General features: G+C 38.9%; 1 protein-coding gene across 7 annotated transcripts in view; it reads right to left on the reverse strand.

Annotated features, from left to right (window-relative positions):
- The window catches only part of Sh3kbp1 (SH3 domain containing kinase binding protein 1), a 320820-nt gene that overhangs the window by 115354 nt on the left and 178904 nt on the right, over nt 1-26562 (reverse strand). For 4 of the 7 annotated variants that reach the window (XM_090326686.1, XM_090326683.1, XM_090326685.1 and 1 more), the window contains 2 exons: nt 24825-24899; nt 21463-21668 (listed from right to left, as the gene is read on the reverse strand). In XM_090326686.1, coding sequence (XP_090182812.1) covers nt 21463-21668; nt 24825-24899 — 281 coding nt within the window. Of the gene's footprint in view, nt 1-7202; nt 7294-21462; nt 21669-24824; nt 24900-26562 lie in introns of those variants that run through there. The other 3 variants (XM_090326688.1, XM_090326687.1, XM_090326690.1) reach the window with 2 other exon arrangements.

Consider the following 26562-nt stretch of genomic DNA (forward strand, 5'->3'; position numbering starts at 1 on the left):
ACACCAAAGTCCATGAGACTCTTATCTCTAATTATCCACCAGAAAACTACAAGTAGCTCTGAGTGGTAGAGCGGTAGCCTTGAGCTGAAGAGCTCAGGGACAGCACCCAGGCGCACAATTCAAGCCGAAGGAAGGAAGGAAGGATGGAAGGCAGGAAGGAAGGAAGCAAGCAAGCAAGCAAGGAAGGGAAGGAAGGAAGGAAGGAAGGAAGGAAGGAAAGAAAGAAAGAAAGAAAGAAAGAAAGAAAGAAAGAAAGAAAGAAAGAAAGAAAGTTAACTGTGGTTGCCCCCAGGAGATTAGTATTTTTACCCTCTATTTATCGATTTACTTTCCATTGCTTCAAAAATTATCATTTCATAATCAACAAGAAAAGAAATTTTAAGAAAATAAAGTATTCAACTGCAGCTATAAATTATGGTCTGCTTTCCCACATTACTAATGCTTGCTCATATGGTATCATTTGGTTTGAAACACCTCCTACCTAGAAATCACCAACAGCTCTCATTCGTGTGTCATTATAATTTCAAGTCATTAGTAAGGTCGTTAAGAAGCATCAGGTGTAAAATGAGTCATGAGTGTAATTTATAAGAGCCAATCCATATAGAACAGTCTCTGTCATTTGTCATCACTCTTTTCTTATAGTGACTAAGTACATGATATAGCGTTATTTCCAATTCATGTTCCAAGAAACTATTGAGATATTTTATCAAATGTTTTCAAAGCCAATAACATATTGCCTGCTCTAATTAAACCCATGAATTCCTTATTGATGTATCTCAAAGGGACTGAAAGAAGAGTTAGTATCTTTTTTGTACTTGTTTTTTGTGTATGATCAAAGATAATGCTTACAGATTCCTCATTCCTGATCTTTGAGTAAGTATGGACTTACGAGTAGGATCTGTTTACAACGGGTCCTGAGCTTAACTAGCCTCAGTTTTCTTCACAAGTAAAAACTTGTTTTAGACACAAGTCAAAGCAAGTATATGAAAGAGTTTTTTGTAAAGTGTGACAAAAACCAAATCTCTTAAATTCTGAGGTTCCTGTTTTTCCTTGCCACTTTTAGAACTGATATATTTAAGAATATCATAATTTTAAAATTATACAGATTTCACAGATGTTTTCATTTCTCAGCTCTTTAACAAACATCTCTATTTAACATGACTGTACCTTGGTTTTTTCCCGCTTTTAAAAAACAAGATGGACTTTTAAAAAATGAGATTCCAGTCTAGGGCAGAAACATACTGACTAAAAGAACTTTCAAGAGAGATCTTCCCTCAAGAGAGATCTTTACTTTGGGGAGTCATTTCTGGTTTGAGAGAGTCAGAGATCAATAAGGTCTGTATATAGATGTCATTTACATTCATTCTTAACTTTAATAGCAAGTCTCAGGAGGAAGAAAACAGTTCGAAAGCTGTAAATTCTCTTGAAGACACGGAGTAGAACAAATGATGAAACTTTCAGCACTGATTTTGTATGTTCTCATTCTTCCCTATTAATATTCCCCCATTTTCTTGCCCTTTCTCTGTAGTACATGCAGACACTAAATCACATAAAAAGGAGTTGGGGGGAGCAGGAGTTTGGCCTTGTGGTAGAATGCTTGCCTAGCATGCACGAAGGGTTCAATTCCTCAGTACCACATACATAGAAAAAAAAAGTCAGAAGTGGTGCTGAAGCTAAAGTGCTAGAGCTCTAGCTTTAAGAAAGTCCAAGGACAATGCTCAAGCCTTGAGCTCAAGCCCAGGACTGGCAAAAAAAAAGAGCTGGGGGAAAAAACTTTCATTGAAGGGGCCAGATATCATGGTTCACCTATAATCCTAGCTGTCTGTGAGAAACCCGACATATCATGGTTCAAGACTAGCTAGGGCAATAAACTTGTAATTTAGCTATAGGTTGTAGGTAGGATTATGGCCCAAGGCTGATTCTGGGCAAAAAACATGAGATTCTATCCCCAAAATAACAAAAGCTAAAATGTTGGGGAACAAGGTGGGACGGAGGGGTGCGGGGACCACAGGTCCAGTGTAAGACTATCTGCTTAGCAAGCATGACTTCCCAGCTCAAATTGCAGTACCACCAAAGGAAAGAGAGAAAATGTTCATGGAAAGAAGGAAACATAATCACCTACTTTCCCTTGGCTTTCTTAAATTACACTTTTTGTGGTTGTTATTTTTAAGGTATATTTGGCACTGGGGGAGGGGCTAGACAAGACAATGTACCCAGTAAAATATTCTAGCAGATAAATTTTCTGGTCTTGAGCAATTCTTTGTCTTTTTCTATAACAATGGAGAACGTTCATTTCAATGTTCTCTACTTGTAAGCTCCTAAGAGCAGCAATTCCTCTTTGTGCCTTCCACAAAGACTTGCTATTGGCACCACACAGGGAAAACAGAATACAAATTCACAGAAGATGGTGACAAAAGAGAGTGCTTTTGGAGTATATAGCCCATTCATTACTCCTGAATTATTATATTTAATCTATTTCACACAGATGGATTTCAGAATATGTCCTCAAATTTATAGGGGTTATGAGCAGATGATTTTTACATTCTGGCCCCCTAGGGCAATAAAGACTTCTATCAGCCCTTGTTATTGTCTAATCCTTCTTTATTTCTGAGATTCCTTTTTTTTCTGACCTTAGTGGGACTAGAGAATAGTCACTCATCACACCCCACATAATCTTTTACTTCTTAACAGACAGACTCTGCTGCAAAGACTGTTTACAACCCCTGGTGTTGTTTCTTTACCATCTTCATTCACTGCTTTCCATCATCGCCTCTTAGAATATCCCTGGCCTCTCTGGAGCCATTCAATTTCATGACAAGATGATCAACCACTGCTAAAATCTATATTTCACACAGAATTGGGGAAGACCAAAGTCAAACATGGGTTACATACAACCATACAGCTTTCCAGCCTCATGGAACCATTTTTACTGCTGGGAAACTTAGTGATCCTTCCCTAAGCCAGCTGTAGCTCTTTATGTTTACCATTAATTTTCTTAAGACCTCTTTTCTCTTATCCTGACTACTTTTCTCCACTCCAGCCTAACGATCAATGACTGAAGGTCATAAAAACATGATCCTGCTTGAACTCTTGGGTACTAGATACAAAAACTGAACAAAAACAGCAGATATAGCCTTTCACTGGAAAGCATTATACTTTGTTTCTTTGTATTTTGCAGATCAATTATGTGATACATTGGTTGGGTAGGTTATTTCTATAAGAGGACATAGCAGTTTCATAATGTTTTTGTCTCTTGTGAACCAAGAAAACAGCAGTACCTATATTCTTATCACTTTAACAGACTGAAAATTTAACTTTCAAATAAGTCTTCAACCTCTTCTAACAATGCCTGAACTTGGAGGGATCTATTTGGTACAAAAGAGATTAAACAGACAATTGGATATGTAAAACCTAAAGGGCGTGTAGCTTTTTCAGTGTCAAGTACTACCAAAAGGACAAATGTAAGCTACTCTGGAAACTGAAGTCTCAACTTTCTTCTTTAACTTTATTGCTTCACTTATTCTCAACTTGTACTAATGGTCTAAAAAAAGAGAGTCAAAAAGTTTCAGAGAAACTGTTTCTAGTGGAAAGAAAAAAGTGAGAACTCTGAGAAGTCAAAATAAAAAGAACAAACTGAGCAGATGGTACCAAAACAAATGGAGCAAAACATATTAAAATCACTGGTGGGTGAAAATGCTTAGCCAGTGAAAGAAGAAAAAGAAAATAAAGCAGTAAATCCATCCTTGCCACTTTTAAAATCCTCATCTAAATGAGTAAGACTAAAATACAACTTCTAGTGATATGGCTCAATTTTTGGCCTGCATGTTTCCAAACACTGCCTATTTGATTCCTGAAAGTTCAAAGATAAGTTTAATTGAGGAAACACTTCAGAGTCACAGGCCATTCATGAAACACCTTGATGATGGCCTTTTGATAAAGCAGTAGCTTTTACGGAGATTCCAGTATACTCTTAATCTGTGACCTTCTTGTTTCATAGCCCAAATTTAGAAAGAGAAATAGAGGCTAACATTTAATGGGTGTGGAATATTGCAATGCAGGGACATAGATATGCTGTGAAGATGTCTGCACAGCTATGGGAATGTACTTAATCCTATGGGCTATGTGCTTCAAATCGGTTAGGATAACAAGTTTTATGTAATGTATGTTTTGCCACAATCAAAAACAATTACACATTTCTACACAACTTCATAGAAAGCTATTATGGGAATTTCCACTAGAAAGTAAACATTGACTATGAAGGATTCAGAAAGTCTTACTTTTTCGTTTTTAACAGTATATTAAGGTTATTTACAGTAAAACATAACCAACAAGAATTAAGTTAGCCTTTAACCTGAAAATTCCTCTTTAAAAACCTAGCCTAAGTGGATGATTGGGGCTCACGCCTTTAATCCTAGCAACTCAGGAAGCTGAGATCTGTGGATTCTAGTTCAAAGCCAGCCTAAATCAGACAATTTGTGGCCAACTTTTTTTGTTTATTTTTTAAAATTTGCTTTCATTTGATGAATTGATATATTTGATGGTGGGAAGGGCGACAGTATCCATTTATATTTATTTTATTATCTTTAAGTAGTTGTACAAATGAGCTGCCAATTAAAAATGAAATGTATGAACATATCATAAATCAATGTCACTCCTTTCATCTTCTCACCCATCTCTTCCTTCATTCTTCTTAATTTTTTAGGCTATCTCCAATTAATCACAAAAAAAAAAATCTGGAAGGAGAGCTATGGCTCAAGTGAAAGACTGCCAGCCCACCACTTGAGTTCAACACACATATACACACTACACTTCAGACTAGCCAGGCACTGGTGGCTCACACCTATAATCCTAGCCAGTCAGGAGGCTGAGATGTCAGGATCGAAGTTTATAGCCAAACCAGTCAAACACATTCTAAACACTTATCTCCAATTAACTACCAAAAAATTGGAAGTGGAGGTGTCACTCAAATGGTAGAATAGCAGACTGGAGTAGAAAAGGCTAAGCATAATCAAGCCCTGAGTTCAAGTCCCAGTACAGGCACAACAAAAGAAAGAGAACTTAAGGAAACAAAGAGGGAAGGCAAAATAATACATAAACAAGAATTCTGATTTAAGCAATTAGAAAGTGCAAGAAACCTAAACAGTTATCAAGGGGAATTAGTTCAATAAATGGTGCTATATGTCTATAGTAGATGGATACCTTAACCATATCATGTGGCTGTCTAACAGAAAAAAGGGAGTCTATACCAAAGAATATGTTATCCTTTAAGACCTGGCAACATTTAATAGGAGGTCATTATTGTCAGAAGAATAATAAGTGTGTACTATGCACATTCAGGCTAAAAAGTGCAACAGGATATACACAAATCTTAACTATAGTTGTTTCTCAACATTAGGACTGAAGATAATTTGTATGTATTTCTTCATGTTTCTCAACTTGGAGCTGTTATTATTGTTGTTACTACAAATAATTTTGCGAGAATAGTTACTTCACTTTTGACAAATATTTCCAAGAGTACTAAATAATGCAGTAAGGAGGTCACAGGTGACAGAACTAAGCCTAGATATTCCCTTCCTTTCCCATCTCCAGAACTTAGCTTGAAGAGGCAGAGAAGCTCTAGAGAGGGGAACAGATGCTGCTGAAACTTTCCTGTGTTACACACCTTACCAGCTACCATGCTTTTGCCACATCTCCAGTGAGGAGTTATATCACTCTTAACAGAATTCAGAATGCTTAAATCCAGCAATAAGACCAGCAAGTTTCAGTCTTCTTCCCAAGGAAAAATCTTTTCAGGCCATTAATGATGAACTTATTTTTTAATTCTAATTATTTTAATCAATCCATGCCACTTCGGCATTGTATCTGCTTCTGTCCTCTTCAAGGCAAGCCACATATGCCCTAAAAAAACACAATGCATGTTGCCGGGCTTGGCTGGTCATGCCTGTAATCCTAGCTACCGAGGTGGCTGAAATCTGAGGATTGCAGTTCAAAGCCAGCCCCAGCTCTAAAGACCATGAGACTCTTATCTCCAAATAACCACTAGAAAACCGTAAGTGGGGCTGTGGCTCAAAGGGTAGGGCAGTAGCCTTGAGCTTAAAAGCTCAGGGACAGCGTCCAGGCCCAGAGTCTAAGCCCTATAACAACAACAACAAAAAACACAATACACTCTTCTCTGTACAGCTGCTTAAGGATAATAATAATATATATAAAAAGTAAGGTATCAAAATAATGTGTTTCCTTTTTGTGACACAATTTTCCTTTTTGGTAATTTTCAAAATATTACAAGCTAAAGAAGACAGAAAAAGACATAGAGGGACATGTTTTATAGCTCTCATCTCTCTCTTTAAAATATTTTTTCAATGAGAGGCAGGGATACGGAAGACATATGACGCATTGTAAGCCTTACTTATCCTGTGGTTTATTTAGGGAATTTTATTTTGTTTTTGGAAAATGACAGACTTCTGCTTTTAGGTAGACAAATACGGATAACTCACAGAGAAAAATATGCCAATAGCAAACTAGCTACCTTTTACAAAAGCAAATAATTTAACGTTTACTCATATTACATATGACTATATGACTAAATTCTCAGCATTACAAATGTAGGCAAATGTCCCAATAAGAAAAAACTAGTTCACAACCCCAGAAACCATTACTCACAGCTTTTCCATTCACAAGGAAAACTCTAAATGTCGGTGCTCCTAAAAGCAAAATGTCCCTTAGCTGGTTTGCACTGTATGGCCAATACTCTCCTCTCCCAAGCTAACCTGAAAAGCAAGCTGGATTTGTTTACTGCACAAAACATCTGTAATTGCTAAACATCTCTGTGACATGGTGTAACAGTTACTGCTTGTACAAACTGCCCATCTACATTACCCCGTGTAGTGTGAGCACACAAAAACCAAGACACAGAAATTAGAAACATGTGTAAAAATTAATGACTAAATTGACCAACACACTGGGAGCTGAAGCTGGGGATTAAAATAGCTAAATAGCTTCAGAACATATGACTTTAAAAATTTCATTTGATCGTTTTTTTTCCCCCCTCTTTAACACTATGGGATTCTAGCTGACCCATACATCATTTAAACCCCCCAATGTAAAACTAGTACAAGTTCTGCTGCAAAACAGTATAAATAAGATACATATTAAAGTGAATTATTACATCTCAAACAAACAAACAGAAAGAAAGAAAACAGTACCTCTTCTCCCATGATGCAGTCAGCCTCCTTTCTTCAGTTTGAAAAGGTCCCAGAACTACCCCGAAATCCTCCCACTTCCTTCCAACAGCCAAAGGCACCGAGCCTGAAGACCCAGCCTAACCCTGAGTCATACTTGGGACCAAATGAGGAATGGAGAGAACAAAGCTTGCATTTGTTTATGGTTCAGGAAGCCAGGGCCGATTCATGGCTTGGGTAGCTTCGCTGCAAGTCCCCGTCTCTTGCCTTCATCACTGTAGCAGTCTGCATTGCCTCCTGGAGCCCAAGGTGTGACCACTCAGACAAGGAACATACTGAGTGAGCATTTACTTGGCAGGGCCCAGTAACCACTTCTGTTTAAAAATGCCAGAGGAGAAATAACAAGCTCCCTATCTTCCAATAGGTCACAGGGCTGAGGAGGGAGGAATATCTAGAATATGGTCTGGATATGAAATATGGAATAAGATAATACTACACAAAAATGACTCAAAACCGGGCTGGGAGTGGTGGAGTGCTTGCCTAGCATGCACAAGACCAGGGTTTGATTCCTCGGTACCACATACATAGAAAAAGCCAGAAGGTGCTGTGGCTCAAATGGTAGAGCTCTAGCCTTGAGGAAAGTCCAAGGAGAGTGTGCTCAGGTCCTGAGCTCAAGCCACGACTGGCCAAATAAACAAATAGAAATAAAATAATATAAAAATGACTCAAAACCAACAAAACATTCAAGAAGGAAAAACAGGCGAGGCTTTATGGAAATGCTTCCTCTAGGGGGGGGGGAATACAGCAAGATTGTTGCCATGTCATCAGAAGTATCCTAAAAGAATGGAATGAAGGGTTTAAATAGCAAGCTTGCATCCTGCCAAATGAGATACCCTTTTAATCACCATTGCACAGAGCCTACTGATTAATTAAGAGTTCAGAGAGGAGCAAATCAAAGTGTTAGTGGGACCATTTCCTACCTGTGTGATTTTGAACAACTTAACTTTGGTTCATCTCTGATTCCTTATGTAAAATAGGAATAATAGGGCCAAGGGGTGAAACTAACCGGTACAAGTGCTTGCTTAAGTGTGTGCAAAGCTCTGGGGTTAGATCTCCAACATGACTAAACAATAATAAAAATAGCTGCAATACTATTTACCATAGCAAAGATATGGAACCAACCCAGATGCCCCTCAGTAGATACCTGGATCAACAAGATGTGGTATTTATACACAGTGGAATTCTATGCTGCCATCAGAAAGAACAACATCGCCTCATTTGTAAGGAAATGAAAAGACTTGGAGAAAATCGTATTAAGTGAAGTAAGTCAGACCCAAAGGAACATACGCTCAAAAGTTTCCCTCATTTGTAATAATTAATACAAACCTAGGACTCTCCTAGCAGAAGATTACAATAGCTCAAAACCTAGATACATAAGGCCATATAGGATGAGGACAAATTAATGAACCTCCAGGACATGAAAACAAGAGCTTAATTATGAGTGATTGTTGTTCTTAATATACTATGTTTTTCTCTCTTCTCTTGTCTTGCCCCTTGGTTAATCTCATATTGTTACAGTATCTGACTTTGTTACCTGCTTTATTATATATATATATATATATATATATAGTTTATTTATTTGAAATGGGGGAGAAAGATGAGGAGAGGTGGTGGGGGACAAAAACATGTGTGAGAAGTAATGTGCCTTCTATCTGGCAAATATAACTGTAACCTCTCTATACATTAAAATAAAATTTTAAAAAAGCTGCATTATTGGCAATAGCCTATACAGTTACCAAAAAAAAAAAAAAACTAAACAGATGTGAAATGCTTTCAAAAGCACCTGGCACATGGTAAGTACCATATTGGTTATTATTACAACTTCAGGAAGGCTTCACAAATCAGGTTGCTAAGCCAACAGTATCCTCATTTTTTGTTTTTTTTTATCAGTACATCTTTTGCTACTTTTATACATGCATATAATAGACTAATGTCCCCTTTCTCTTCCCATGTAGCTCCCTTTTTAGTCAATTAAACATTTTATTATTATATACTAATTTATTGTGATCTTTCCATAAATGAATTCAGTGTACTTTGATCAAATGCATCCACCTCTATTATTCTTTCTTATCCATCTTTCACTCTTTTTAAAAACAATATAATGAGTTTCGCTATTCTATTTCATACAAGCACATAAAACAGTTTGATCCTATACTTCCCTCCCATCCCGTTTGCCCCCTTCTTTCACCCTTTCTGCTTTCACTGGTTGCCACCTCAAAGCAGTCATATTATACGCCCCTCATTTTACACTCACATCATTCTTTTTTACCCCCATTCTTGATGTGTAGATTCCACATTTGAAATTGAAAATGCAATACTTGATCCTTCTCAGCCTTGGTTATTTCACTTAATATAATGACCTCCAGTTCCATCCATTTTTCTGCAAATCAGATACTTTCATTCTTCTTTATGACTAAATACTTCACTCCATGTATGTATGTGTCTATGTATATTTTATGTGAATATCTATATACACACATTATACACACACATATGTCTGTGTGACATTTGCTTTATCCATTCCTCAGTTGATGCTCACCAAGGCTTACTCTATAGTTCCGTCATTGTGTTGCTATAAACATGGGTGTGAAAGTATCTTATTGTATGCTGACTTACATCCCTTTGGATATATACCCAGGAGTGGAAAAGCAGTATCGTATGGTAGTTGTTTTTAGGGTTCGGTTCTTCTTAAAGGAACTTCTATAGTGATATCCACAGTGGCTTCACCAATTTACAAAGTGTGTTAATATTCCAAGCCCAGTCACATCCCTACCCCAGTCCCTGCCTGCATTTGTGTGGCTGTTAGTTTTCTTGATAATTGCCATTCTATCTAGAGTGAGATAAAGTCTCAGTATCCTTTGATTTGCCTTTCATTTATGGCTAAGGATGCTGAACATTTATTCGTGTATTTGCTTATACTACTATTTCCTCTGAAACGTGTCTATTCAGTTCATTGACCCATGTAATGACTGGATTCTTTTTTGGTATTCAATTTTTTTAGTTGTTTTTTTCTCTCGATTTGAGACATCAATTCCCTCTCAGCCAAATAGCTGCCAGTGATTTTCTCCCATTCTATAGGCTGAATCTTCATTCTGGTAACCATTTTTTTATGTTTTGTTTTCAGTTGTTTTTTTTTTTTTTGTAACCCTTTAATTTACTGCAATTTCACTTGTCAATTTTGGGTATTATTCCCTAAGTTATTGGAGTCCTATTCAGAAAGCTATTATCTATTCCTTTATCTTGAAGTGTTTTTCCTATGTTTTCCTGTAGTGATTTCAAAAGGCTAGGCCTTACATTAAGGTCTTTGAGTCATTTTGAATTCAGGAAATTGGGTGAGAAATGAAGATCTAGTTTCAATCTTACTATATGTAGATATCCACATTTCCTAGCATCATTTATTGAAGATGATGTCTTTTCTCCAACATATTTTTTATCACAGTTCTTCCAGTTATTAACTACTGGTAAGTAAAATTTTAAATTAAATTGAAAGCATGTATTTGGTATTTAGTAACCAGCTGCACTGTCTCCAATTCCGTTGGGGGGAGTCAAATAAATGCTTTATTCGTTGTCAAGAAATTTGTAATCTTCAAGGTAAATAAGACACAGACCTGTTTATATATGACATTCATAAAACTACTAAGAAGCTGGGGGCTGAGGTCTATAATCCCAGCACTCAGGGGGCTGAGATCTGAGGATCCCAATTTGAAGCCAGTCAGTCCAGGCAGAAAAGTCCGCATAAAACTATTCAATTAATCACTCAAAAACTGGAATTGGAGCAATGGTATAGTGCTAGCCTTGAGCAGAAGAGTTTAGGGTCAGTGCCCAGGCCCTAAGTTCAAGTCCTACCACCGACAAAAACAAAAACCAGCCAAACAAACAACAACAAAAACTAATGTGAGAAGTATCAGTAGGTGGTAAATAATATGTGATACAGAATTAAAGTTTGGATTTCAGAAGACAGGTAAGAAGTCACCTTATCAAAGCCTAATTAAGACCAAACAAAGCTATGCAAGAAGATTTTAAATCATTTATTTAGATGCTCCCCCATCAAGGAGCACAACATCCTATTCCTTAAGTGAGTGCAGAAGGACTTCTTCCGACAGAGTTAAGTATGGAAAGGGGGATTAACTGTCAAGTTTCCATGGTAGAAGCCCCTAATACCACCTTAGTCAACATGATCAGGGTTCATAACAGGAATGAGAAGTCATCTTGATACTGTGTGCCCAGGATATGTGATGAATGTGAATGTCATTTCATCTCGGAGGTCTTCTTCCTCAAATCATATCATTTCAAACTAATGATAAGAACTTTAAACAAATGCCTATGGAAAGATTCTACAAAACTCAAAATTGCCAGTATCATTAAAAAATAAGGGACATCTGAGAACTGTATAGAACAAAGAGGAGCTGAAGATGGGTTGATTAAATGTAATCTAGTAACCTAGATGAGATCCTGGAACAAAAAAAAGAACACTGGGTAAAAACTAAGCAGATATGAATGAAGTATGAAGTTTTAGTTAGGAATGATATATGATGCTGGGCACCGTGGCTCACACCTATAATCCTAGCTACTCAGGAGGCTGAGATCTGAGAATCACGGTTCAAAGCCTGCCTGGGCACAAAAGGACCTGAGTCTCTTATCTCCAATTAACCTCTTAAAAAACTGGAAGTGGGGCTTGGCTCAAGTGTATTGCAGTAGCCCTGAGCTGAAGAGCTTAGGGACAATGCCCAGGCCGAGTTCAAACCCCATGACTCACTCACACACACACACACACACACACACACACACACAAAAGAATGATATGTGGACAGTGGCTCATTAATTATGGTAAATGGATCATTAATAATATAATCTGTTAAGGAGTGAGAAAACGGGGGGGATATATAGAAACTCTACAATATCTTAAACACCTTTCTCTAAATCTAAAACTATCCTAAAAAGGATGATTTTAAAACTGATTAGACAGATGGGCCTGCTATATGGATAGGTATATACAAATAAATGCATATAAGTGATTTATATATATATATAAAATAAGTCAGTATGTATATAAATATATTTAACAATGTGCTTCCAATTTTTCTTTAATTCCTCTCTATCTTTAGCTTATCGATGAACAAAGACAGTAAAATGCTGAGTCCTGACTGGTTTCAAAATAAGCATGAGAATTTTCTTTGAAAGGAAACTTGGCTCTTCTGTGAATTCTGCTGCCAACCCAGGCAATGGAGGCCTAGCTTAAGCGTGTACATGAGGTGTGCCCATCTGCCCTTTTCCAAGCACTACTAGAAATTCCTGGTGCCTGGCCAATTAGTCATCAACCACAGAGCACCATGCTGGCAACAATCCCAGCGACTTCCTCTCCTATCTCTAGCTCCCATTCCTCAGCACCACCCCTGTTATCTCTCTAAAATGCAAATCTCATCATGCCATTACCTGGCTCAACTCCTCCATCTACATGCCAGCCTATATACCAGTGCATCTTGTGAGTGCACTGGCAGAGCCTTGTGGGAAGAAGTACCATGACCCCTGCATACCAGCCCAACTCACCTCTTTATTCCTTTAGCATAACCATGCTCTCTCGTTTTCTACATAGAGTACCAGGAGTTTCCATCAGCTTTAACATGTTGTTCAATTACTAAAAGATCTAGGCTGGGAATGTAGCTTAGTGGTAGAGTGTTTGCCTAGCATGCATGAAGCCCCAGGTTCAATTCCTCAGAACCATATACACAGAAAAGGCCAGAAGTGGCACTGTGGCTCAAGTGGTAGAATACCAAACTTGAGTAAAAGAAGCTCAATGACAGTGCTCAGGCCATAAGTTCAAGAACCAGGATGCGGGGAGGGGGAGAGAAGAAAAGATCTCTGCAACACTCCATTCACTTTTCCACACCCAGGGAAGTTAATAATGCTTCCTTCCTATTCTCACTGATACTTTGGATATATCACTGCTAGTCCTTAGCCCCTGAATTATAGTGACATGTATGTATCACATACATTCATATACATATTCATACACACACCCTCACACACATTTATGATTCTTTTTGTTTTGTTTTGCGCTGGTCCTGGGGCTTGAACTCATGGACTCAATAAACACTGTTCTTGAGCTTTCTTTAAATTTTCTCTCAAGGCTAGTGCATTTTCACTTAAGCCACAGCTCCACTTCTGACTTCGCAGTGATTAACTGGAAATAAGAGTCTCATGGACTTTCCTGCCTGGACTGGCTTTGACCTCAATCCTTAGATCTCAGCCTCCTGAGTGGCTAGGATTACAGGAGTGAGCCACTGGCATTTGACTTTCTATAATTCTTTTTAATGTAAGCGCAATGCAAAATCTCAAATGGGAGGCCTGAATATGATGGTTTTCCAAGGCATGACTTAGTATTAACTCCACTCCAACTAACAAGACCAGACCTATCCCACCCCTAATAAATAACCTGTCAGGCCAAAAATCTGCACTTATTATGCAAATATGGCACCTAGACATGACATCCAGCCAATTCCCTTCCACATGGACTACCAGCCTCTAATTCTTCATACAGAAATCTCAGAGCTGCCACCACCACTGATCCATAAAAGAAATTCAGTACTGCTTCAGTGAATGAATAAGTGAGCCAATTGTTGAATAAACGGCAAAGTCAATGTACAGCTAGACCACAAGCAGACTCAAAACAGAATCTGAGTTTCACTTTATAATTTCAAACCACTATCTTTATTCATATAGTCCACAAACATTTTTATTGAAAGCCAACTATGTGTAATTGTTTTAATAACTATTTTCAAGGAATTATGAATACTATGGTGATTAACATAGACAAGGTCCCAAATTACAGCACTTTCTAGTGGCTGACATTTAAGACTTGATGATGGTAAACAGATACCAGAGATGCACAAAAATTCAAGTCTACTTCTTGGAGTTTGAAATTCTCCATAATTAAAAATTAAACAAATAGGATTGGAAGTAGAGCTCAAGCTTCAAGATCTCGATGTTCAAACTCTAGGAACACCACCAAAAAAAGAAAAAGTCATGATCCCGAGATAGTAATATCATTATTAGGTACTCCTTTAGTAGGAAGAAAGACAATATTAAGTAACCTCAATTAAGAGATTTGTAAACCAAATACTTTTGTAAAAAATTTACATATCACTTAGTCCTAACATCGCTTGGGAGACAAATCCTCCTCTTGTTATTCTAATTTTAAAGGTTAAAATCGTCCCAGGGAGAGGCCAAGTTGAAATGTGAACCTGAGCTCTCTGGCCTACAAGCTTAATAATCACCATACTCCTTAAAATACCTAATGCCTTGGGGAAATGTGATTCCATACTGAAATAAAATATATTTAAGAAAATAAATTAGGCTGAGTATTTTAGATAGCATATGTCAATCATACATTACAGTGAATAATACTCAACATGTACAATGTAATACTGCATTTCTCACTTTTCCCCGGTGACCTCTCCCCCTTGGCTTTACATAGATAAGGAAATATAATGGAAATAAACTAAAGAGAAAAAACCTGAGGTTTGAAAATCCCAACTGTTTCATTCAGCCAAGCCAACTAGTGGGCATCTTAGTATTATCTGCTCATTAAAAGCCATGGATTCTCCAACAGCTCAGGAGATGTCACATTCTTATCTTTATGTAACCAAAGTGAAGCCATTCAATATTCTAGATCTCATACTCACAGCAAGGTTTTGACCCAGTTATGTTTTATTAGTAAAAAAATACATAATTAGCTCCCAGAGTTCTCAAAAGCTTATTACTAAGTGTTCAAAGGATTAGAGACATATATCTCTCATTGTTAAGAAACAAAAATCATCCCGTTAGATATTTACATATTGTAACATTTTATATATAGCTTGAATTTTTTTTTGCCAGTCCTGGGGCTTAAACTCAGGGCCTGAGCACTGTCCGTGGGATATCTCAAGACTAGAGCTCTACCACTTGAGCCTCAGCACCACTTCCAGCTTTTTTTTTCTATGTATGTGGTACCAAGGAATCGAACTCAGGTCTTTGTGAATGCGAGGCGAGCACTCTACCACTAGGCCAAATTCCCGGCCCATAGCTTGAGAAATTTTTACTAGATTGCTTTAAAAATATATCTGAGATATATAAGAAAATTTTAAAAATTCCTTAATAAAAGTTGGCTGACTGAAACAATTTAGTGACTCACTGACACACAATTTTAATTCAAATTTCTGTCACAAGTTGAAGCTACAATATTGATACTACAAAGGCATTAATTTGGGTGCCTGTGACTCTATCAATGAAATGCAAGATGGTAACAGTTGAAAAAGAGCCTGTCACAAACAACATCTAATAGCAAAGGTAGAAATACAAAATCCTTTCAACAAAGAGTTATCCGAAGGCACTAACAGAAAATAACTAAGAAAGGAAGGCCAAAGGAAAGGGCTTCATTGTAGGAATTCTGTGTTTATTTCTAAGAAAACCAGTAAACTACCGACACGATAAACTATCTTTTCTAACCAGATAAAAAGACTGGACCCCAACAATTGAGTGATTACAACTAGTAGTACTTAAAGAACTAGGGCCTGGTATATACTGGCACCAAAAAAGCCAGGATTATTCTGGTACAAACCCACATCAGATTAAGTCCTGGGACTCACCCAAGTATCTGTAACTTATCTACTGATGTGTGGTATCTGACATTCCTTTACCTAAGTGCTTAGTCAACAGTGTTCATCTGAGTGACTCATATAAAGGGGAATACGTTAGAAGCTGAATGTAGGGCCAGGCTGGGCGTCACAGGGAGACAGTGTAATGAGGAAATTTTCCCTCAGGTCCACAAGTGGGTTACAAAGGTATCAGGTGTATTCATAACGTAAGGTCCTGTATGGGCTGCCTTCTTGCTTAATCTCTAGGTTAACAACTCCCAAACCTATGTGTGTGTGTGTGTATTTGTGGATATATATATATATATATATATTATATTATATATAGTTACGGGCCAGGAGTTTGGCCTAGTGGTAGAGTGCTTGCCTAGCATGCATGAAGCCCTGGGTTTGATTACTCAGTACCACATACACAGAAAAAGCTGGAGCTGGTGCCGTAGCTCAAGTTGTAGAGCACTAGCCATGCGGAAAGCTCAAGGACAGAACTCAGGCCCGGAGTCCAAGCCCTAGGACTGGCACAAAAAAAAATATGAATATCCATCTGCCTCTGCCTTGCTGGATGGCTCCATTTGATAGTCCCATAAATACTCAAAATCCGGCTAGCCTAATCCATGACCTTCCTCCTGAAACATCATCTTCCCCTAGTATCATCTCATCAGGAAATAGTACAACAATCTGCCAAGCTGCTTAAATCACTGGGCGAGGGCATTATCATAAATCATCATTCTCCTTTGTTGGCACATGTTATCAAACTTCTATCTTTAAAATCTTGCTCTTAAGCATTCATTTTTGTCCAGGACAGTAATTCAAGCTGTTAGGGAAAACATTCCTTATCTTGATGGTTCCTTATCTTGATGTGTACATACAACAAGTTCAAAAGAATACTCTGGATATTGTGGAATACTTCTAGGACTCTCTGCTCTCCTGTTCATTCATCCCTGGGAGAGTCAGGTGACTTTCCTGGTAGTTGAACGTGGGAAAATGAATTGGATATACTCAGACAGCCCCTTGTAGATGACATGGGCCTAAACCACTCCCATGCTACCAAGATTGGGTAGAGGAATGGAATTCCGGGGGTGCACCTGATGGTCCATTTGGTTCTCACACTAGCCGAGACCTTCCAACTTTGCCTTCACCAGTAACAACACTGCAATATAAAGCTCCCACAGAAAGATGCACAAAGCACATATGCTTAAGTGTATACAGACTGAAGATGCTTCACACGGTGAAACAAGACCTACACAAATAGAGGACTCTGCTATATTCATAGTCTGAAAGAAGAGTCCATCCAATCCCAATAAACATCAAGAGTTTTATTTGGGGGAATTTAGTAGGGGGGTCTATTGACAAGTTAATCCTCAAAATGAAAATGAAGTAGAAGGAACCAAGATTAAGCTATGTAATCTTGAGGACGAAGAAAGATGGAGTCAATGCAGAATGAATGCAAGAATGAATCAACCTTTGATTAGAATAGAGAGAGAATCAGGGACAGAGCCACATGAAAACAGCCAACTTAGGACGAAGTTGTGGGGCTGTGCCGCACAGGGAGGATGATCTTTTCAGGAAACACTGCTAAGCCAACTGGATATTCACTCAGACATATGAGTAGAAATAGCCTTCTGATATCCTGTTTGCTGACTCATCTTACAGACTGGTTCAATGTCTACATTGAGAAACCACCCAATCGGATCCTATCACCTCCTTGCTTCAACTCTTTTCCTAGTTTCCGCTGCCCTCAATATCAAATCCAAACTCCTTAACAAGTCTCACGAGGCACTCTGGGATCTGGGTCCCACTTTTTTTCTTATCTTCCCCTACTTCCTGCTGAAAGTCTAGCCACACCATCGGCGTCACATCTTTCCCATGTGAGGCTTTTAAATATGCTTGCCTACCCCACCTTGATATAACATAGTGCTCCTTTGCTGAGTAAACGCCTACTGGACCAGGGATTCGCAGTCTAAACATCACTTCCTAAAGGAAGTGAATCCCTAACAACACACCACTTCCTGCAAGCCCAAGGGCTCCTAAGGCATAACATACATGGTGCTACTAGACTGATTACATCACTTCCCATACTGTATTGTGTCTGCTTGATTGCTTTTCTGTAGCTCCCTGAAGGGAGCAATATGCTATTCTTTATTGCAGTATTCTCAGTGCTAAGCAGATAGTAAGCACTCAACAAACACTAGTGGAAATGAATCATATTTGTAATTTGCAAGGCATTTTAGCTATGTGTCTTGTACAGTCTCACGAGGTAGAATGGGTCAGAAAGAATACTCTCATTTTCCAGATAGCCCAACTGAGGCCAGCTTTATCAAAGTGGATCAGCTAGGGCAATGATACCATGTATCTCTAATCAGTTCTTTAACTCAATTCATCAGCTACACAGTATTTGCCATTATTTTGGAACAGCACATAATTACAAATGAGCTTAGTGTAAATGGTACATTATTTTTCTCCAGGGTTTTTTTTTCTTTTATGAAAGGAAATTTCTGACACACATAAAAATAGAGTATAACAAACTCCCATGATTGTACTGCCCAATTTCAACAGCTATTCACTCGCGATCAATCTAGTCTCCTCTAGGCCATACCCACATTTCCATCTTTCAGACTGCTGAAAGGAAATTCCAGACATTATTGATATAAATCTGTAAATATTTCACTTGAATGGTACATTACATAAATAATTCACAAGCATATCCATTTGGTCATATTAAAAAAGACTCATAAACAGAGTCCTTCCTCAAAGCCTTGTAAGCAAAATGAGAGTATATTCACTATTTCTGTATTCACAGTTTGTAGAGGGGTGTTCTATAATACCTCCCCTGGTATATAATCTAATCATCAACTCAGGATGATAGGACTTGAATCAGAGGTAAGGTAAACAAAAAATTATCTACTGAGCCAGAAAAGTAGATGTCAATTTTCACAAATGTGAATGGAAAGTATATAATTCAGTGGTTGCAGCCATGACATTGCTCCCCCTCCTTCATCTGAATTATCAAACTAGACCTGTAAGACAGCCATCCGAAGCAAGAGACACGCCTGGGCCTCGCCTTCCGAATGCTGTCACATGAGATTCGATTTATGCTTCTGCAAAAATCAAAATGGCACGCTCTACTCTCAAAGGAAATCTTTTTTCTTAAACATAAATCTTGGACATAAAAACATCTCACATGTGATGAGGGCCAGGCGATACAGTAATAAAACAATATCATGCTTATCAACTCGCGTGCCAGGTTGTACAATAATCTAATGGACCCATAAATCTACACAACTATCCATGGCACCAACAACAGGGGGAAGAGATTCCAATCTGTCATAAAAATTGTCTGCAGCCAGTAGAACAAGCTGGAAAATTTATATTTTCTCCAGAGGCTTCACACTGAGAAGTGAGTTAAGAAAACTTCTGGCACATGGTTTCATTCCATAAACAAATCAGGAATCATGTGCCTGCAAATATAAACATGTGTATATATATATATATATACACACACACACTTATAGGACTGATGAAGTTAATGTTTTATGTCACCAACAAATGTATTTCATAAACACATAGTTCACCATACAAATGCTATATTTTCAACTGTACTATGATTCTCTTACTCCTGCTAGTCCCTCATTATATAGATGTCTATAATCTCTAACATGGAATAGTAATACAATTTGGGAGGGCAGTACTGGGCTTGAACTCCAGGCCTTGTGTTCTCACTCAGCTTTTTTGCTCAGAGCTGGGGCTCTACCACTCGAGGCATGCCTCCACTTGTGGCTTTTTTTCCTTCTACATTGGTGATAAGAAATCCTGTGGCGGGGCCGGGAGTTTGGCCTAGTGGTTAAAGTGCTTGCCTAGCATGCATGAAGATCCGGGTTCGATTCCTCGGTACCACATACATAGAAAAAAGCCAGAAGTGGTGCTGAGGCTCAAGTAGTAGAGCTCTAGCCTTGAGAAAGTCCAAGGACAGTGCTCAGGCCCTGAGCTCAAGCCCAGGACTGGCAAAAAAAAAAAAAAAAAAAAAAAAAGAAATCCTGTGGCTTGGCCGGGAGTTTGGCCTAGTGGTAGAGTGCTTGCCTAGCATGCACGAAGACCCGGGTTCAATTCCTTGGTACCACATATTTAGACAAAGCCGGAAGTGGTGCTGAGGCTCAAGAGCTCTAGCCTTGAGAAAAATCCAAGGACAGTGCTCAGGCCCTGAGCTTAAGCCCAGGACTGGCAAAAAAAAAGAGAAAAAGAAAAAAGAAATCCTGTGGCTTTTGTCTACTTAGGCTGTCTTTAAACGGAGATTCTCAGATCTCAGTCGCCTGAGTAGCATTAATACATTTCTTAAAAAATAGTATTCATTCCACAAATCCTTATTGAGTACCTACTATGTATCATTCACTGTTCCAAGGATATAATGGGCATGAGTGAGGAGGGGGAAGCTGTATTATGGAAGAGCAAAGGTGATGAGAAACAAGGGATCATACTTAGGAGCCAGCTGATAGGGTTTTCTGATAGACCAATCAGGACAACCTCAGAGGTTTGGTCCTGAGAATCAAGATGGCAGTGGCAGTGCCTTCAACAGAGATTGGGAAAGATATAATTGAAGGAGGAAAGGTCTAGGTTTGGATCAACTGATACTGTTCTTTTTCAAGATGGAGACGTGCTCCTTAGTAAATGCAGGAATCTGAATGTGATTGTATGAGACCCCCACAAGCTGGGATATTAACTATAGCTCTCAGATACTAAGAAATATCAAATATTGATTACTGAAAGGAACAATGCTGGTGCAGAGAAACTTTGAAAGAGTTGAAAGGAAATAGTCTCTAACTTTTATGTATCTTCCTTTTCTGTCTTATTCATCTCTAAGAGTGTTAAGTATCCCGAAAAATTCCCTCTTCAGAATCTGTTTCTAATGCAGGATGACTCTTGGGACAGGTTTTTGGGGACAGGGTGGCGAGTGGAGAGTCTAAAGCTGCAGAAGATGATGGAACCATTAGAATTCCATCTCACTGAAAAAAAGAACATTTAAAAAGCCTCTGATAAACCTAAATTAAAGATGGTACCATACCCCTTCCCCCAAACCTGCTGGCACAAATGTCAAAGCAAACATTTCAGCACTAAACCAAATTAACAAACATTCCTTGAGCACAGCATGAATGTAGCTTATTATAATTTGGAAAATTCCACTGTATTTATCAACTTCTAAGCAAGGCTATGATGCTTAGACGTGTACCACAGTAGACGTCATCAGCAGCCACAAGTGCGATGACTCTGGGTGTGTTGCCATAGCAACAACATACTCAGCAGCAACAGAACTATTTGCCTCTCGTCAAGTCAGATCCAGAGGCAAAACAAAACAGCCAGTTTCTCGATGGGAACAACCCAGGGAGTCAGAAAGCAGGCTGTCTCCATCATTCACATACGCACAGGAGACTTCCTTTCAACAGCCTGCAACTGTCTCCATCCAACTCCCAAGAGAAAACCTACACAACTGTTTTCTTGACTGCAGATTATTGTCAACACACACACACACACACACACACACACACACACACACACACACACACACACAGATTATGTTGAAATAAAACAGAAACTGTGAAACATACCTTTTCCATGGGCAGAAAGTCATTTTCTACTTCAATTGATCTTGGTCTCAGTTTGATTGGCTTGTCTTTGAAAATATCTCCAAAGCCCACTCCCTTAACTTTCTTGGGCTGGATGGCTGCGGTCGCCATTGACCCGTTGGCACCTTCCGACTTGGTACTGCTCGAGTCACCCCCATCACTCTCAGAGCCGGTAGTTTCCCTTAAGCCTGTTGAAAGGGGGGGAGGGTCAGGAGAAAGAGAGCTCAGAAATCAGCCATAGCCACGAAGAACATTATAGCCAGACACAGGCCATCTCTACTAGCATTATCCCGCACAAGATAACTTATATGGGAAGGTTTATATGCATTGTGTTGAGTGTGTTGTGTTGGGCTGGTTCTTAGTCTCATTTGATCTTCCAACCCTTCAGACTTACACGGTAGGCAATAAATCAAAGTAACTTTTCAGTAATTCCAAGCAGGCCTCTCTGTATATATGACATTTCACCCCCTCTTCAGCTGGAACTTGGTCTGGACCCAAATTTGTCTGGCAGTGATCAGTATGATGTGACCCTCTCCACCCCCTCTCCGCTTCTCCACCCCATCTGTACTATACCCCAATCTCTCTGACTCATGTCAATTAGCAATGAAAGCAATACTTTCTAAAGGGAAACTGTAAAGCTAAACATGATTTCAACAAATTAGCAATTAAAAAAATCATAAAATTATGACTGCCAAAGAATTAAATCTCTTTGAATGGCATCGCAAGGAATAAATGCATGCAGACTGGTTTCTCTAAGAAAGCATTCAACCGATTTGACATTAAGATGGTTTCACTAGCAAGATGATGGAGTCTGCTAAAGGGGGAAAGAAACCCTCCCTCCTCGAGGTCTGAATCCCCCATGTCCATACTTCTTCCACCCTCCTTTAACACCATGGTTTTTGCAAAGTGAAGCCCCTTCCAAAGAAAACACTATGGATATGACCTCTTAGGAAGCATAAAACAGTTATTAGCAGGATAATATACTTACCACCCTAGATTATTCCCCCCCACACACACATATGATCTGCCCATAATCATGTTCCTAAAAGAAGGAACCTATTTGTATACAGTTGATTTCTGGGCATCCATTCTTCCTTTGATGACCATTACATCAATTATACCACCAAAGAGCAAGATTCAGCAGGTATTACGTGGGGCAGCAAGTTCTGTCCTGAAACAATCTCTCTAATCCTCTAGCTGTGTAAGGTAGCTCCTGACCATTTACTACATATCTCCTGATCGGAACAATGCTCTTGGGATTGAGCCAGCCATCAATTTGTGGTCTCTATTATTTGGTTATTCATTATCTTCCTACAGGTCAGATGGCTTCCTAGTCTGTAAGAATAATACATCAAATAATTGCTCACATCATATATCATAAAATGCTGACGTCATTCAAATGAGGAAGTCTCAGTGCAGGAAGAAAGTTAAAGGGAAACAGATAAAATATAGAAAGGACATTATAAATTGCTACCAATTTCAAAATCAAATCCTTAAAACAATGGTTGCTTTTGTTGCTGCTGCTGTTTTCCATAAAATGGTATTTCTAAGCCAAAAGAGTAGGAGAGGAGAAAGATCCCTGGTGCACATTTTAATTAATTAAAGCACAAACATTTGTGAGCAGAAGAGAGGACAATGAGAAGCCGCCTATTACAAGGGGGTCGGCTGTAATTCCCAGGACTGAATTTGAGTGTGCAAACATGGAAAACCCCCTGCATTAGCTACCCATGCATGTGTTTATCTGCTCATTGTTTTTGGAGCTATCCCTGCTGGAGATTATAATTTTGGAGTCTAAATATTGTGTCATTTCTCCTTTAACATGTTCTCATTTTGCCGTATGGATTCTTTCTATGTGATAAATGGCTTGTATAGTCTTCACAGGTTTGGAAAGATCCATGTAAGGGTAGAATAAATGGTTAGTGGAAAGAAACCGTCATTTCCCTCCTTCTTCCATCCCTCCTCCCATCACCTCCGTGAAAGCAGCAGGGCAAATGGAATAGAGCAAGTCTGTATTAGTTCTTCAGAAAAAGGAATTTGAAGGGTTCTTCCCATTAGCTAGACCTATAACATTGCCACCACTGCCATCCTATTTTCACCAAGCTTCCAGTTTTAGGAATGGGCTGTTTTCTGGCTTAACAACTTCATATGAATACCTGTGAGAAATACTGTGTGTTAACACAGGAAGAGGTCACACAGTTATTCAACCACACAAGCATTGTCTGGGAAGGAAACACACGGCAGATTTTTCTTCCAGAAATTCTGGCAGCCCGTTTCAGGCTTTTTGGAGTATGTACGTGAAAAGGCTAAAGATCTACATTGATGAAATAAGTCAAACTCTAGTTTCTTCCCTTTGTAAGGAAAGAAAGGTAACTTCATTTTTATATCTGTTTGCTGCTGTGTCTTCTAGTAACTGGTGCCTTGCATACATCTTATCACACCAAATGTCCCCGTGTCATTTTTCAGAATGACAAGATGACATTCTTGGGCAGTGAAACCCAGAGCGTGGACTGCAAACTGCGCGCCAGTTCATGAAGGACTTATTACTGTTAGACAATGAGGTAAGTGCCAAAAGTGTGTGTGTGTGTGCTCTTCCTTTAAAGTAAGAAAAGAACAAATTTGCTTGTGACAATCCTATAACTGTCCACTGCTATGGAATTTACCCTGCTCTTCCAGCACTGAAGAGTCATTCTTTGTTTTCAATTTCACATGTGCATATAGTGTTTACTATGTAGCAGGAACCATTGGAAAGACATCAGGAGATTATTAATTCATTCATTTCATTCGTCTCTTTACCATCAACTTTTGGCAGCCTTATTCCACAACACACAAGGCTACACATTGGTCTTGCCAAAAGAAGTCTGCCGTGTGGTGATTAGCTGAATGAGCAAAGCACAACACCATTTCTAGCATGGATTTTTCCATGCCAAATCTTCCTTTGAACTACGCAATGAAGAATGATGCACTTAGAAAAAGCATTACAAGAGGCTGATGTCTTTGTTGGAAGCCAATTTCCACTACTCCAGAAGCCCAAGGATGTTAGCACACAGACATGTGCAATGGCAATGTTCCCTTCTCTGCATACATAGTTCATGCACACATGTCACACACATGAAGGAGGCAAAAAGCAAACAAGACAGCATCATGGGCTAGTGGTGGGAATGCTCTTATAGCATACACCAAGGAAATGACACTTATCACAGGCAAATAAGTCCATGTCCTTGGATCAGGAATTCACACAAACACTTGGCATAAGCATGAGCAGCTCAGGAAAAGGCACCTGCATCAAAAACACAAGTATTCAGACTTTCGCTTTACAATTGTCTCCTGCTGGTTAGGTCACTCACTGTAATAGCGTCTGTGGCCCTCCGTCTTTCCGGGTGCGGCTCGGTACAGAATTGTCCCTTCAAAGGTAGTCTTTCCTGACAGTGAATGAGAGAAGAGAAGGGGAGAGAAAAAGAAAAAGGAAAAGAAAAAAACAAAACCAAACCAAAACACAAGACAGAGGGCAGGAGGGAGCAAATGATGGCAAAAGAAGGAAGAGGAAGAGTTTTTAACTGAACTTGCTGTAAGAATTTCATCAGCAAAATTCATTAAGAGACCATTCAAGACAGACTTCAAGAATGTTCTAGAATGAGCCCTAAGTCCCCATGCTAACAGGATGACATTGAACAGTTAGAATCAGGTCTTGCTTCTACCAAGGAGTGACATACAGATTAGGACCAGGTAAAACCTGGAAACCATTTCAATACTTCAACTTAGGAACAGGAAAAACCTCAATTAATCAGAGGGACTCTAATTCACAGAACTGCTTCATGAACTCAAGAATGCAGCACCATCTTCTCTCTGGAGACATGACATAAGCATAGTGTAGATCTGGGCTCATTATTCTTTACCTGAGTAGTAACTCCGCAGCCACACCTGGTCAAAGCTGATATTCAAACCCTAATATTCTAAACACAATACAGAATTCTCCTTAAGAGATGTCAGGTTAAAGATGTGGCTCAGTGGTAGTGCACTTGCTTAATATGTGCAAGGCTCTGGATTTGAAATAGAACCACAAAAATAAATAAGTCAGGGCCAGGAGTGTGGCCTAATGGTATAGTGCTTACCCAGCATACACGAAACCCTGGGGTTCGATTCCTCAGTACCATATACACAGAAGATAGTTAGAAGTGCTGCTGTGGCTCAAGTGGTAGAGCGTTAGCCTTGAGGAAAGCCCAAGGACAGTGCCCAGGCCCTGAGTTCAAATCCCAGGACTGGCAAGAAAAAAGTTTAAAGATTTGTCTGTATCTCTCAATAAGGTAATAGATAAATACTAGAGAGGAAGGATCACCAATACAGCTTAAAACCAGTAGTGGCCATCTACGTAAATGTAAGGGAGGACAGATTCTGCTTAACACTAAAGACACACACACAAAAAAATCCTACTTCTTGAAATATCTTTTATTCTATTTTTTAAAATTTTATTTCATTATAAGAATGATATGTAGAAGGGTTAATTGCATTCGTACGGTAGTGAGAACATTATTTCTTGAATATTGTTACCCCTTCATGTTTTTCTCCCACTTTCTTGAAATATCTTAATTGAGGTTTTTCTGTATGTCATAGGACGGTACTAAAGCAAGAGGACAAGGGACTCACCCAGTGTCAAGCAGTACATTACTTATTACCCATAAGTTTATCAATATTGTTAACACCGAACAGAGCTAAAGCCCAAATAGCCCTAAAACCAGTAGTACACAGAATAGATACATACTGCCCCACCCACCAACACACACACACACACACACACACACACACACACACACACACACACACACAGTAGAGACCTACAGAGAACAGCAATAGCAGGTAAAATGCTTTTCTGAAGGCAAATGCAATTAATAAATGCATTACTCTAAGAGTAGAAGTTTTAGTGCAGCTTATGAATCCTCAACCTGACAGCCAATCATATACCTTCATAATAGGTGTGAGTCTATATTTACAAGACAGCAGAGGAGAGCTGAGAAGGGAGAGTGCCACCTGTCTGACTTCCCAGAAACACTCCATATAAAAATGGGGAACCATCAACACTGGCAGCTC

Source organism: Megascapheus bottae, chromosome X (assembly GCF_031878675.1).
Source record: "Megascapheus bottae isolate mThoBot1 chromosome X, mThoBot2.hap1, whole genome shotgun sequence".
Classification (NCBI taxonomy): domain Eukaryota; kingdom Metazoa; phylum Chordata; class Mammalia; order Rodentia; family Geomyidae; genus Megascapheus; species Megascapheus bottae.